The sequence below is a fragment of the Phascolarctos cinereus genome, unplaced genomic scaffold (genome assembly GCF_003287225.1).
Source record: "Phascolarctos cinereus isolate Bilbo 61053 unplaced genomic scaffold, phaCin_HiC Scaffold_2;HRSCAF=192, whole genome shotgun sequence".
In the NCBI taxonomy this organism is placed as follows: domain Eukaryota; kingdom Metazoa; phylum Chordata; class Mammalia; order Diprotodontia; family Phascolarctidae; genus Phascolarctos; species Phascolarctos cinereus.
This window is the reverse complement of record NW_027555625.1, coordinates 330784481-330798682: the sequence shown is the minus strand read 5'-3', so window position 1 is coordinate 330798682 and position 14202 is coordinate 330784481. Positions and strand designations below refer to the sequence as shown.

The following is a 14202-nucleotide window of genomic DNA, read 5'->3' as shown; positions in this document are numbered from 1 at the left end:
TGTGCAAGTGATGAGTAAGCGTGGGATGCAGAATCCGCCCTGCCTTCCCCCTCACTTGGCTGCTTGGACGAGAGGCAGCTTTATTTCTATAACAAATACACTTGGGCACGGGAGAACCTCACCTTCAAAGAACACCCCACCCTCACTCTGCAGACCAGGACATTCTTTCTTCTCATCTCCAGCTCCAGAACAGCGCTAAGAAACCTGGGATACCTGTCCCCAGAGGTCTTGCCTGTGTCACCTGTCCTTTGGAGTCACTGTCACCAAATTTGGAGAAAAAAAATAGAACTCGTTATTCCCCCCCCCCCCCAGACTCTCTCCTGCTCCAAACTCGTTCTGCTTGGCCCTAGACCATAGAACTAGGAGTGGCGAGTGGAAGTTGCCAAGATGCAGATTATTCCTGTACTATGTGAGGTAGAACTTTCTGACAATTCTAACTGGCCCAAAGTAGAAAAAGTAGTCTAGGAAATGGCATTTCCAAGAAATCTTCAACAGAATTACTTGTTTAATTTCAAGAGGGTTGTTGGGTTGGGCATCCTGGGAAGGGATATACCCATTCAGATAGGAGCTCATAGCCGGCTCCCGAGGTCCCACGTGACTCAGCTGATCAGAAGATATTTGCGGAAAGAGCTCCGGACTTGGAGTCAAGAAACTTAGGTTTGGCCTCAACACTTATTAGCTGTGTGGACATGGGCAAAATAATTTCTTCTCGTATTGGTGATGTGCTCTCTTTTTTTTTCTTGTAATTTTTAACTTTTTATTTAAAGTTTTAAGTTCCAAATTCTATCCCTCCTCTCCCTCCCTGAGATCATAAGCAATCAGATATAGGTTATAGATGTGCAATTTTGTAAAACATTTTGTACAAGAAGAATAAAAAAAGAAAGTGGAAAAAATAATAAAAAATATTTTCCTCTCTTTGAGTCTAATTTCATCTTTTTAAAAATGGATGTACCTGTCCTGCCTCCCTCAAAGGCTATTGTGAGGAAAGTACTTTGAAAACCTCAAAATTGCTATAGAAATGGAACTGCTATTATTTTCATTAAGAACTAACTAAGTAAGTGTGATTAGAAAGATGGAACTTCGCCCCAGAGCAGTTGAGAAAATGTACCTCCCTTTCCTTTTTGAAGGGGCGGGGGACTCTGGGGGTAGAATATTTCATTTACTCTCTGAAACAGTTGGTTTTGTTCAATTTGTTTTTTCTCTTCCTTTTGAATATTTATGACAAGGAATATCTCTGGAGATAGGCAAAGAAGGAGAGATATATTCAGAAATGAAAGTGATACATACAAACAAAAAGTACTAGTAAAAATAAAATGAAAGAAAAACTAGCTAAATATTATTTGCATAAGAACACACCTGGGAAAGCAAGCAAATTTGAAGTCTCTACTAAAGCTCTGGATTCTAACTCCACCAACACAGATCCCTGGGTGGGTGCAACAGGTGGGCCGAATATTTGTCTGCCTACTTATGAGAGTAAACACAGACTCCAGTGTGGTTACTGCTGAGGAGTGTGACTCACAGCAAACACTCCTGTTAGGCCACAGACTTGTGGGTTTGGGCACTTTGAACTCTGGGTTTGGGACCACTGGCCCACACAGTCCAGGAGTCTAATTGAGACCATGACTTAGGTTAAGGTGGTTGGGGTGGGGTTGGCAAAGACCTGGTAGCCCCTAAGGTATGTCTTTTGCCCAGCTTTACAGCCAGAGGCATTGGACTCTCTGTAGACCACGGCTTGTGCCTAGGGCCTGAGGGGTATGAGGGTGGTATCACCAGCCAGATTTGAATAAACGGGGGCTTCAGGTTCTAACTGAAACAATTTCCTTTTTTCTAGTATCGGTGGAAGGGACCGATGCTGCCGCTGTCTATTCCTATCATGACATGTCAGCAGCAGCCTGGAAATGGGGAAAGCAGTGATCTAGAGTGAGAAGGACTGACTCTAGCTGTGAATCCTGGCTCTAGCACTTTCTAACTCTGACCCTGGGCAAGGTACTTACTTGACCTCTCCGAGTTCGTCTTCTCTATAGATTGTTGTGTTGTCTACTTCAGGCCGTGGGTTTTTGGGAGATGGTTTGTATAAAGGCCTTAGAGTGCTTTGTGATTATGAATTACCTTGTTATTGTCATTGCCTCTGTGCAGATGGCCCTCAGATCTAGATACCCAGCCCTAGTCTCTCTCCTGAGCTCCATCTCCAACTGACTAGTGCATAAGCTGGATGCCCCAGAGTCATCTTGAACTCAACATGCCCAAAAGAGAACTCATTATCTTCTCCCCCATCCTCCCCTCTTCTGATCTTCCTTATTATTGTTGAGGGAACCACCCAACTTCAAGGCACCCAGGCTCCAACCTTGGGGTCATCTTTGACTCCTTACCTTCATTCACTCCTTATATATCTAACTGGTTGCCAAAGCTTCTTGTTCCTACCTCCACAACGTCTCTCAAAGCAATCTCCTTCTCTATACTCACATAGGCAGTGCCCTAGTCAAGGCCCCATCATTATTTCTCTCCTGAACCATTGCCATACTCCTAACTGATCTCCCTGCCTCCACTCTGTCCGCACCTCAGTCCATCTTCCATACAGTTGCCAAAGTGATTTTCCTAATGCCTAGGTCTGATAATGTCAACCCCGCCCCCATCCCACTACTCAGGCCAATGGCTCACTATTATCTCTATGATCAAATATGAATTCCACAGTCATTTAAAACTTCACAGCCTGGCTCTTCCTTTATCTCCACTCTTCTTATATGTTATTCCCCAACAAAAACTCTAAAAATCTCATCACACTGGCCTATTTGCCATTCTTCACCAATGACACTCCACCTTTGGGCAGGAGGCCTTTCCCAGTCCTCTGAGATGCTAGTGCCTTAGCCTCTCAAATGATGGTTCCCTGTATGTATTTTTTTTTGGGGGGGTGAGGCATTTGGGGTTAAGTGACTTGCCCAAGGTCACACAGCAGTAAGTATTATATGTCTGAGGCTGGATTTGAACTCAGGTCCTCCTGATTCCAGGGCCGGTGCTCTTTTCACTGAGCCATCTAGCTGCCCCTCTCTATATGTATATTGCCTGTACCCATATTGTCTTTCCCATTAGAACAGACATTCTTAACCTGGTGTCTGTGAACTTTTTTTTTTTTAATATTTTGATAACTGTGCAAGATAATTAGTTTCCTTTGTTTTTTTTTTTTTGGTGAGGCAATAGGGTTAAGTGACTTACCCAGGATCACACAGCTAGTAAGCATCAAAGTGTCAAGTGTCTGAGGCCAGATTTGGACCCAGGTCCTCTTGACTCCAAGGCTGGAGCTCTACTCACTCTGCCACCTAGTGGCCCCATTTGTATTCTTATGTATTTAAAAATACTATTCTGAGAAGAGGCCGGTAGACTTCACCAGACTGCTAAATGGATCCATGACACCAGAAAGATTAAGAAATTCTGTATTAGAGCATAAGCTCCTTGAGGGTCCATAATAAATTATTTTGATTGATTTTCTCATTATTATTAAAAGTAGGAGGGTCCAGAGAGATTACCTTTGATTGTACAGAAGAGCCCAGGGATGGGACAAGTTTTATGCAGGGTCACACAGCAAGTAAGTGGTAGAGCCTGAACCAGAACCCAGATCTCCTAGTTCCTACTTCAGGGCTCCTATTGAAAATGAAGCCAGAAGAAACTTCCCAAGCATGGATCTATGGAAAAGGTATACATGGAGCCCTGGGTGCTGGGGACAGCAATATTATAGGAGCAGCAGCAACTAACATTTACATTGCACTTACTACTTACTTCCAGGCACTGTGCTGAATTCTAGAGACAGTCCCTGCCTTCAGGGAGCTTACAATTTAACACCACTTGATACCCTGGTAACTCAGTCAAAAGGGAGACGGTGTGCAGGATAGATGTTAGGAGAGTTCTGACAAAAATACTTTCCTAAACCTCTAAACAGTTCCAAAATTTCAAATAAAACTGGTGGCCTGAGTGACTCCACACAACCATGAGGGCCTGAACCACTAGATGGCAGCAGCTGTCCAATAATCATGGGGCCCATTTTAGCTCTAAGGAGTTGTAGGAATTTAGCGACCACTTACTCTAACTCCTTCAGTCCCAGGGAGGCCATGGGGATTTACCTAAGATCACAAATCAAAATCAATAACAGAACCCAGACTAGGATCATAGACTTAGATCTAGGAGGGACCTCAGAGCTTCTTTATTCTGCAGATGAGGGCACTAAGGCATAGGAAGGGGAAATGATTTATTCAAGGTCACCCAAGTAGTAATTAACAGAGCCAGGATTTGAACCTCCCTTCCCCTTCCCTTTTCTACTACACCACACCAGCCTTTGTAAACTGGGGACAGTAATCTGGGAAGTACAATCTACTTCACCAGGCTGCTAGGAGGACCCCATGAGAAAACATAATCAAGTGCTTTGTAAACCACGCAGCACAATGCACATTTTTGTAAACCAGAATTAAGGTCTCCTGCCTCCAGTTCAGGGCTCTGTCCAGCTCCACTGATCGCTGGTTCAAGCACTCCCCAAAACTTCTACCATGAGTTTGAAATGCTTTTACTAGCAAGAGAGCACACAAATGCACTGGAACCATGGAGGGCAGCAGATGTAGAAGCAGCTATTTTGGAAGCCACAGATGGGATCTGAGCTTGTCTTCTGAAAACTGCAGCACTCAGCAGTTTCATGGTTCACCCCCTGGGTTGGAATGAAGACTCATTGCTGGTGAAAACGTTCTGTGGCCTTCATCAGAGGATCCTCAGCCTAGCCCCAGGAAGGACTGCAAAGGCCATTTAGGCCTATCCCCCCCCCACCCCCGCCAACATTTTACAGCATTTTGGGCTCAGATGGAAAATACTTTATTTCAAAATAAACTGTCCACATGGAGTCGTTACTTTATTATTCAGACTGGAAAAGTCAGACTTAAAAGACTGCTGAGCAATTTTGGAAAGCAAGTGTGTTCTGAGTATCAGGACAACTGGGTCCTGACCCTACTCTTAGCTGGCTGTGTTACCTTGGACACTCTTTTCTCCTCTGGAATTCAGCATCCCCATTAGCAAAGCGAAGAGGTTAGACCAGATCTCTTTTTTGCCTTCAATTTTTTTTTTAAATTGAGATTGTGGAAGCAGACAACCCCTTTTAGAAATATGAAGAAAATATTTTAAATTTACCTTAATCTGAAGTCTTTGGACCAATCTGAGAGAGGAATACTTATTACCTTATCAGTCTTTCTTTAACTATCAATTCTGAAACTGGCTCCTTGCTCTCGAAATCAGCAACAAGGACTCCTCCCTTGAAGTAATCAAGGCAACTGACCAGACCTGGGCCAGGGTAGGGAACCCTAGATTAAACCACCCGAAGGCATTAGAGTAATGACCTGAGGGCAGTCCCCTCTTTCTCAATTTCCTGAAAGGACTGCGACATTGACTATTGGGATATTGGCCTCCTACTTCAGGTCACTAGTGACCAGCTAGGGGACAAGCCCTTGAAGGGAATGGTCTAAGAGAGATTGAGTGGTTTTATCAGGATGATTCACTAGAGGCATCCTGAAAGATTCATTGACTCTTGTTCTATTCTGGGGAAGTAGAATGTTAATCCAAAACTGTGCAACTGTGTTTTATCTTAGTATAAAATTTGCCTTCCTCAAGATGACTATCAATGTTACTTCAAATATTTTGTGTTAGAAGGATGTCTTAGGACATGAGGACACTATGTTAGTTTGTACATTTCTCCCTTAAGCAGAATGGTTCTTGAATTTAGAATGATAAATTAATAAAAATTGGTTTTGATACATTTGGGGCCTAAAACACTATTTTTCCTTTAATTTTTTTTTTTGCTTTTATATCACTTTCATTTTCCAAACATATCCCTTTCTCTACCCACTGAGCTATCCCCCTGTTACAAAAGAATGAAAAAAGGGGAAAAAAAGGAATTTAGCAAAATCGAGCAATTGAGAGTATATGATATCACACCCATAGTCAACCACATGTACAAAGAATGGCAAAGGGATGCTTTAAAAAACTTTCCTCTGGGGACAAACTCAGTCATTATAATTATATGTTAGTTTTGTTTCTTATTCTCTCTGGATTGTTGTAAACTAAAAGATCTCTAGGTTCCCTCACAACTCTAGAACTTTGATTTTATGAAAATAATTATAGCCTACATTTCTATCTCTTTAAGATTGAACAGGCGTTCTCTTCATGGTAATCTTGTGAAGCAGGTAGTATAGGTATTATAGCTCCATTTTACAAATAAGGAAACAGAGGTTCAGAGAGGGGAAGTCTGGGGTCACACTGTTATGGTTTGGGGTGCTGAGAACCCCAAAATGCAAGGGTACAGGAGGTCTGCCTTGAAAGGATTCGACCACTCAAGCCTTCTTTCAGTCAAAGTAGCAAGGTTTATTTGTGACACTGGGCAGAGTTCCTAGTGAGTCTTTGAATTTGATGAAGATGGGACTGATATTTATATACAAAAAAGACTGAGAAGATTTGGATGGAATTAAGAAGTGGTAAATCGCCTGGGGTGGGCCAGGTGCAACAGTGAAAAGATCTAGATAGGATTAAGGAGTATCAAGTAATTTGGGCAGAGGCCCCAGTGATCTGGGCAGCTGAAAATGTATTGGAAAGTTCAGGGTCCAGGTCCCATCACCACATCAACACAACTATTAAATGATAGTGTTGGTATTTGAACTCAGATCCTCTGACTTTGAGTCCGGGGTTCTTTCTATTACACCATATGGGAAGGATGTCTGGTTTAGTCAATATAGGAATTCCTTCTGTAGTTTTGGGAATTGCCCCAGGTTCATTATTCCTGTCACTCACTTGCTTTGCTTCTCAATTTACTCACCTATAAAGTTAGAAGACAAGTCCTTCCCCTTCCCCCCACCCCAAGGTGTTCAAGCTACCTCAGACACTAGCTGTGTGACCTGGGGCAAATCACTTAATCCTCTTTGCCTCAGTTTCCCCACCTGTAAAATGAGCTGGAGAAGGAAATGGCAAACCACTCCAGTATCTTTGCCAAGAAAACCCCAAATGGGGTCACAAAGAGTCAGACATGACTTAACAACACAAAATTTTCACAGTGACAGATGTGCTAATTTCCAGGTGATGGGAAAATTAAGTTAGAATATACAATTGACTCTACCGACATATTAATACTTCAGGAGACTAAAAAATTGGTTTCACCGATCTTTCCCTCATCCCTCAACATAATAGTCCCAATTAAGTCAATAGGTTTTTTCATCCTCTCTCTCTTTAAAATAAAAACTATGTTTTGGTGGGTTTGACTGTGGTTTTCTACGTACAATTCTAATTTTCTAACCCTTCCAGTCCTTTGCAATACTTTCTAGTATTAAACCCTGCCTTCTTCAGAAAGACAGAAGTTATGGTTTATTTTCCCTGGGTATAGGTGCTTGTTTGTGTGTGTATGTGTTGAAGGGTTTTGGGGAAAAAGTAGGTCTAGGTCCTAGTTTCAACTATGATTATCTGCTGTACCTCAGGCAAGTCATTTTACCTTTCTATGTAGCCCTTTCCTCCTCTGTAAAATAGGTAGTTGGGAATTAATATCTCTTGTGGTCCTTTCCAGTTCTAATATGTATGGGATGATAAAATCCTAAATTTGAAAGGAATCTCAGAAGCCATCTAGTTCATGGCATTCCCTTCAAGGGATTATCCTGTCTCTGCTTGAACACCTTTGGTCGTGGGGAGGAAAAGGAATAAGCATTTATATAACTCCCACTATGTGCCAAGCACCGTATTAAGCATTTTTTTTTAACAAATATTATTTCATGATTCAACCATTTTGGAGAATAGTTTGGAACTATGCCCAAAGGGCTATAAAAATGTGCATACCCTTTGACCCAGCAATAGCATTTCTAGGGCTATATCCCAAAGAGATCATACAGATGAGAAAAGGCCCCACATGTATAAAAATATTCATAGCAGCTCTTTTTGTGGCGGCAAAGAATTGGAAATTGAGAGGATGCCCATCAATTGGGGAATGGCTGAGCAAGTTGTGGTATATGAATGTAAGGGAATACTATTATGCCAAAAGAAATGATGAACAGGCTGACTTCAGAAAAACCTGGAAAGACTTGTATGGTCTGATGCTGAGTGAAGTGAGCAGAACCAAGAGAACGTTGTACGCAATAACAGCCACGTTGTGAGATGACTAATATTGATAAACTTAACCCTTCCCAGCAATACAAGGATCTAAGACATCCCCAGATGCCTCGTGATGGAAACTATGAAAGTTGAATTGCTATTTTTTTCTCTTCTGTTGAGTTTTGTTTCCTCTTTCTGATGGTTCCTCCTATTGGTTCTAATTCTTACTTACAACATGACTAATGTGAAGATGTTTAACAGGAATGTATATGTATAGCTTATATCAGATTGTGCGCCATCTTGGGGAGGGTGGTGGGGAGGAAGGGGGAGAAAAATTTTAAACTCAGTAGCATATGGAAGTGATTGTTGATAAATCAAAATAAATTAATAAAATTTTAAAAAACAACAACAAAAACAAAAAACAAATATTATTTCATTTGATCCTTGAAACAGCTTTGTGAGGTTGGTACTATCATTATCCCTGATGTATGTATGTTTGAGGAAACTGAAGCAAACAGAGGTGAAGTGAATTGCCTGTGTTCACCCAATTAAGTGTTTGAGGCTGGATTTGAACTGAGGCCTTCCTGACTCCAGGCCCAGCCTCTATGCACTATGCTACCTAGCTACCTAGTAGAGAACCCTCTCTCTCTCTCTCTCTCCCCCTCGCTGTCTCTCTCTTTTTCTCTCTCTCTGTCTCTCTCTCTCCCCCACCTCTCTGTAACATATGTGAAAATGCTTTGGAAAAATCATATGCAAATGTAATGCAATGTTGTTGTTATTATTGTTATTATCATCCCAAATAACCTTCTGAGATGGCACTAAGCTCTCTTGCTTGCATTTTCTTGGTAGCACTCATTGTAGCCCTGTGTCAGAAGACTGGGGTACAGCTACCGGACTTTGAGAGGGGCATGGCACGATATGGATGAATGTATGTTGCTTGAAGTATGGAGAGAAAGTTCACTCCTGTAGCTGTCCTGGTCGATTGTGCAAGTATTCCTACAAGGGTATCTAGGAGTGCTAGGGAAGAAAAAAAGGCAATTGGTGGTAGTAGAAGCAGAGTCTAGACACTATTTGGGGATTACAGAGTGAGTTGCAGCAAACAGGTTATTTGATGTGGGTCTGCAGAGGAGTGAGTGTAGATAAGAGAAAGAATGGGAGAGAGCAACATGTGGGATACCCAGGACCGTAGATTTAGAACTGGAAGGGACCTTGGAGGTCATCTAGTCAAAACCCCTAATTTTACAGATGAGGAAACTGAGGCCCAGGGAGATTAAAAAATAATAGCTAACATTTACCATGTACCAAACATTGGGTTAAGCATTTTACAAATGTTATCTCATTTGATCCTCATAATGTTGGGAGATAGGTGCTATTATTATCTCCATTTTACAGATGAGGAAACTGAGGCAAACAGAGATTAAGTGATTTGCTCAGGGTTACACAGCTTGTAAGTATCAGAGAACATATTTGAACTCAGCTCTTTCTGACCCAGTGCTCTATCCACTGTACCACCTAGCTACCCCTGACTGTTAAGTGACTTGCCCAAAGTCACATTGATTATAAGCATTGGAGGAAGAGTCTGATCCTCAGGTTTCTGGTTTCAGAGTCAGTGCTCTTTCCAAAAAAACCATGATGCCCCTCCCAGGATGTTGATTTTGTATCCTCTATATGTATCCATTGTGGTCTGCAACATGCTTTCTGCTGATCCTTAGCCTATGCACACAGCAAATACTAGGACGAGTAGCAATTGGTCTGTTATATCAGACTTAATATAACATCGTACATGAAGAAGAGCTGAAGTGCCTACTGATTCCTGTGTCTGCATGGCAAGAGAAACCTCCCGGAAGAGATGCTAGGGAGCAACTATTTGGGCTAAGAGTCATACAAGGGGAAATCAATGCACTTATGCAGGATGCGGTCACGCAGCTTGTAAAGATTTCACATCCAGAAATACCCTTATAGTTTATTACATTCTTAGACATTAATTTACAAAAGAAACAGAAAACAATTAATAGTAAATGAAGCCAGTAGCTTTGTACTTTTGTTAGATGAGGAACACCTTTTTTTTTTTTTTCCTGGCCTAAATAAAAACCCTTCTTGGTTCAAGTCCCTCCTAATTTGGGTTGCAGAATCTATTCTTAGTCCTGAAAAGCTGTAAGACTCATCAGGAGAAATGCTTAACCAGTACAGATGCATGGTCCCAAGGGACATACACAAAGGCCAGCAATCCAGGCCAAGGCAACATTAGCACGACCAGCGAGGCAAGGTAGTTGACCTTTGGGGGCAGGAAAGCAGGAGCTGATGCCAAGAGCCTTAGAAAGGCATCAGCCTCTTTCCTATTATTAAGACTGACTCCAGCCAGTTTATAAAAGCATGGAACTCCCAGGCCACGGGAATGGTGGGGTTTTTTTGCTTGTTTGTTTTTTAATCCTGACCCTTATACTGTAGCTGTAGAGCTGAAATTGTTGCCAGGAGAAAGAACTACAGAGGCTGGGAAGACATCATTGTGGCAGAACTGTTAGCTTTATAAGTTACCTGTGTCTCTTTCCCCACATGCTTGTTTATATTTTCTGTATTGCATATATCCTTTTGGAAGTCCCTCGTGCACTGGGCTATACAGCAAGTGACTTGAGCACCCCAGGCTCAGAGTGTCCCAAAAGGCTGGGCCAGGATGATGCTGGGTCATAAGGTCAGCAACAGTTACATCCTTGAAAACCTTTTGAACCCGCCTTTCTTGTTCCCTTGAGTATGCCTGTATCAGTGACCATGGGACCTTCGCAGCCATAGTTCACAGAACTGCCGATGCATGTCAAATTGAATGACTATTTCTCAAAGCTTAAACAATGTCTGCAAAGGAGCATGGGATTCCCACCTGCTACCACAAACCACTGGATTTTCAGTGTAAAGAAAACCTCTATCCAGTACAGTCTATATAACATGCATTTGAGTTTTCCATGCAGGAGTTAGCTCCGTCCCACCTCCTGCCTTGCACTGTCAATGCCCAGCACACTGGGTGTGCCCAGAAAATGGAAATTTACTTTGACACCAGTTCAAGCTGGAATTGTGAGAGGGTAGGGAAGGTTCCAGGAATCTGTTGGGCTCTGCAGTGGGGAGGATGTCTGGATGAAATAAATCTTTGAGGGCAGACTCCAGCATCTAACGCAGCGGCTGGTACTGAAAAGGAACTTAATAAATGTTTGCTGATTGATGGATGGCTTTGTGCCAGAACTCCCTGTCGAAAGGGAAGAACGGAGAAGGTCTGGGGCCCAAGCTTTGCCACTGAAGGGAGAAAGAAGGGACAGTGACAAGCAAACTTCAGTCCCAAGTTGGTGTGTCATGCCTGCCCAGGAGCAGCCTGTGATGGAGGGTTCCATGAAGGCATAAGGGCTTCTGCAGGGAAGTCAGGGAGGATGTGACTAGCAGAAGATGGGGAGTTCGAAAGCAACAAGTGCCCCCAGGGAATGGAGGTACTTCATCCTGACCTGCCACGTTTTCAAGACTCCGCCCAAGACTTTTGGCAAAAGGAGTTTTTTCTGATAGGAAGGCCTAGGTTGGAAGGTCATGGCAGCCGTGTGTGTGTGTGTGTGTGTGTGTGTGTGTGTGTGTAGAAGTGCTGTTGGGGCAGCTGCCTTGTTCTCGCCCCGTTCTTCAGGAAAGTAGGACTAGAAAGCAGCCCCTCAGTTGAGTCCTTGCAGATTCTCCAGCCCCTGACACCAATCTTAGCAGCTCCAGGAGCCATCTTGAAAGATGCGGATCATCTCTGGCACCATATTCTTTCCATTGGCTTTGGGGTATAGGGCACACAAAGGATGAAGCCATGGGCTGGATTTGGGGGGTAGTTAGAAGTCTTATTTTTTTCCTCCTTTCTTTTTCAAATGGGAGGTGAACAAATGTGCCGAAACTCAGCTGTGTCTGTGGTCTCCTAGCTTGAATTCTTCTGGCCCCCTTTCTCCCCCAAATCAGGAGTGCTTTCCTTTGCTTTATGGAGAAGCAAAGGGATGACAAGTCACAGTTCCCAGGAGTCTTTCCTTTCACACAAAGAGCCCAGGGATCCATCTCTTCTGAGCTGGAGACCTGGGCTAAGTCCTTTAGTTGAGGAAGAGGCTAAGATTCCATGCCATGCAAAGCTCAGGCCAGTCTGAGCCAAGTGGGTGAAAGTCACTTCTCAGCCATTCTGGAAACTTAAAATTTTTTTTAAAAAAATCCACAAATGGCAACATCCAGCAAAAAAAAAAAAATCAATATATTACTGTTTGTTTGTTTCGTTTGTTTTTTACAAAAATGAAGTAGAGCGAAGTATGTCACATGAATATGTACAAGCTTCAGGTGGGAAGAGTAGGAATCACTGAAAAAGAACAGAGAGATGTGGAGTTGGTAAAAGGGTTTATCTGGGAAATCTAGAATACCTCAGCCAGTATTGTCCCAATCCCACCCTTCTCTAATTCCCACCAGCTTGGTGTATGTGTGGGGTCTGGGGGGAGAGGGGAAGGCGGTCTCCAAAAAATATCTAAAACACTTCATTATAGTCAGTTTTCCTTTAAGAAAACAGGTGATTCCCAAAATCTTTCCTCCTTTCTCCTCCCCCATCTGGCCCGGATACAGTGATTTGCTGGGGCTTCTTGGCCAACTTCCCCTTAGAAGGGAAACAGGGATTTTGGGAATGCCTGAAAGGGAGAGAGAAGAGGGGAGGCTGGTTTCTTCCTTGGAGTGCAGTAGGAAGGATCTTGGCATGTGTGTGGCTGATTTATTCACTTCTGGACAATCCATCAGTTACAAAGTGACCTTGCCCAGGCTGTCCCTGGAAGCCATGAAGGAATGTCCAATCAAAAAGCCTTAAATGCTTGTTCCCTTACCTTGTGCCAGCAGCCTGCCACAGGCAGTCCATCAGCCCCCTGGAGAAGAAGAGAGAAGGAAGCTTCAGTCCCCTGCAGGGCCACAAGGCTTCTTGGGGACATCTAGCACGGAAGGTGGATGAGATGGGGAAGGGAGGTGGTAATGGAATTCAACTAAAAACAACTCAAATCTACATAGTCAAGTCACTCTGAAACCAAAGAGAAGTACTGATCCATTTCCCAGAAACCTTGACATTTCCCCAGAGTGGGAGAGAGGCCCCTAGTGAGATTTTCCTTCCCCTCCATCTGTGCAAGTTATCCGCTGCAATTAATCAATCATTCGACATTTAAAAAATTCACATTATGTGCCAAGCATTGTGCTAAGTGCTGGGGATACAAAAAAAGAGGCAAAAGACAGTCTCTGCCCTCATGGAGCTTACAATCTAATTGGGGAGTCAACATGCAAAACACATATATACAAAGCAAGCTATATGCAGGCTGAACAGAACATAATTAAAAGAGGGAAATCACTTAATTTAAGAAGGGTTAGGGAAGGTTTTCTGTGGGAGCTAGGATTTTAGTTGGTACTTTAAGGAAGCCAGTGAGGTCAGGAGTTGGAGTGGAGGAGGGAAATGTTCCAAGAATGGAGAATAGCAGAGAAAATGTCCAGAGCAGAGAGAGGGAGCATTTTGTTTGTTGGAACAGCCAGGAGGCCAGTGTCACTGGATTGAGGAGTAAGGTGTAAGAAGACTGGAAAGGTGGGAGGAGGCTCAGTCATCAAGGGCTTTGAAAGCCAAACAGCATTTTGTATTTGCTCTTGGAGGCAACAGAGAGCCAGGAGAATTTATTGAGTAGGGGGTGACAGTAGGACCTGCGTTTTAGGAAAATCACTTTACTGGCTGGAGTAGGGAGAGACTTCCTTCAAGGCCTAGCTATTTCCATTTCTTCAATTAAACCTTCCTTGAAACCCTCCCTAGATAAAAGTTATCTATTCCTTCTCCCATTTTCCAATTAAGTCCAATTTGATTAGACTTCGTTAAGCACTAACAGAAGCACTATGCTTGGCGAGAATGTGCCTGGGATGGGACAGAAGAAGGTATATTGCTTATCCCAATCCCCACTAGGAAACCACAAAGAATGCGAAGGGGGTGTCGGTGGCAGGGAGACAGGGACATGGTTTGTAAGTCTAAGGGGGGGTTGGTGCTCTGGCTCTCCTCGTTGGTGAGCCCAGTACTTGTTTGTAGCTAAACGCCTTCCTGGGCGCAGTATGTGCAAAGGC

The 14202-nt window shown here is 43.2% G+C and overlaps 1 protein-coding gene across 1 annotated transcript in view; it reads right to left on the bottom strand.

The window, feature by feature from the left end:
- Positions 1 to 10042: 10042 nt before the first annotated feature.
- Positions 10043 to 14202, bottom strand: part of COL23A1 (collagen type XXIII alpha 1 chain) — a 469247-nt gene continuing 465087 nt past the window's right edge. The window contains exons 28-29 of the mRNA XM_020998825.1: positions 12945 to 12983; positions 10043 to 12436 (exon numbers count right to left, since the gene is read on the bottom strand). Coding sequence (XP_020854484.1) covers positions 12434 to 12436; positions 12945 to 12983 — 42 coding nt within the window. The 3' untranslated portion in view covers positions 10043 to 12433. The remainder of the gene's footprint in view (positions 12437 to 12944; positions 12984 to 14202) is intronic.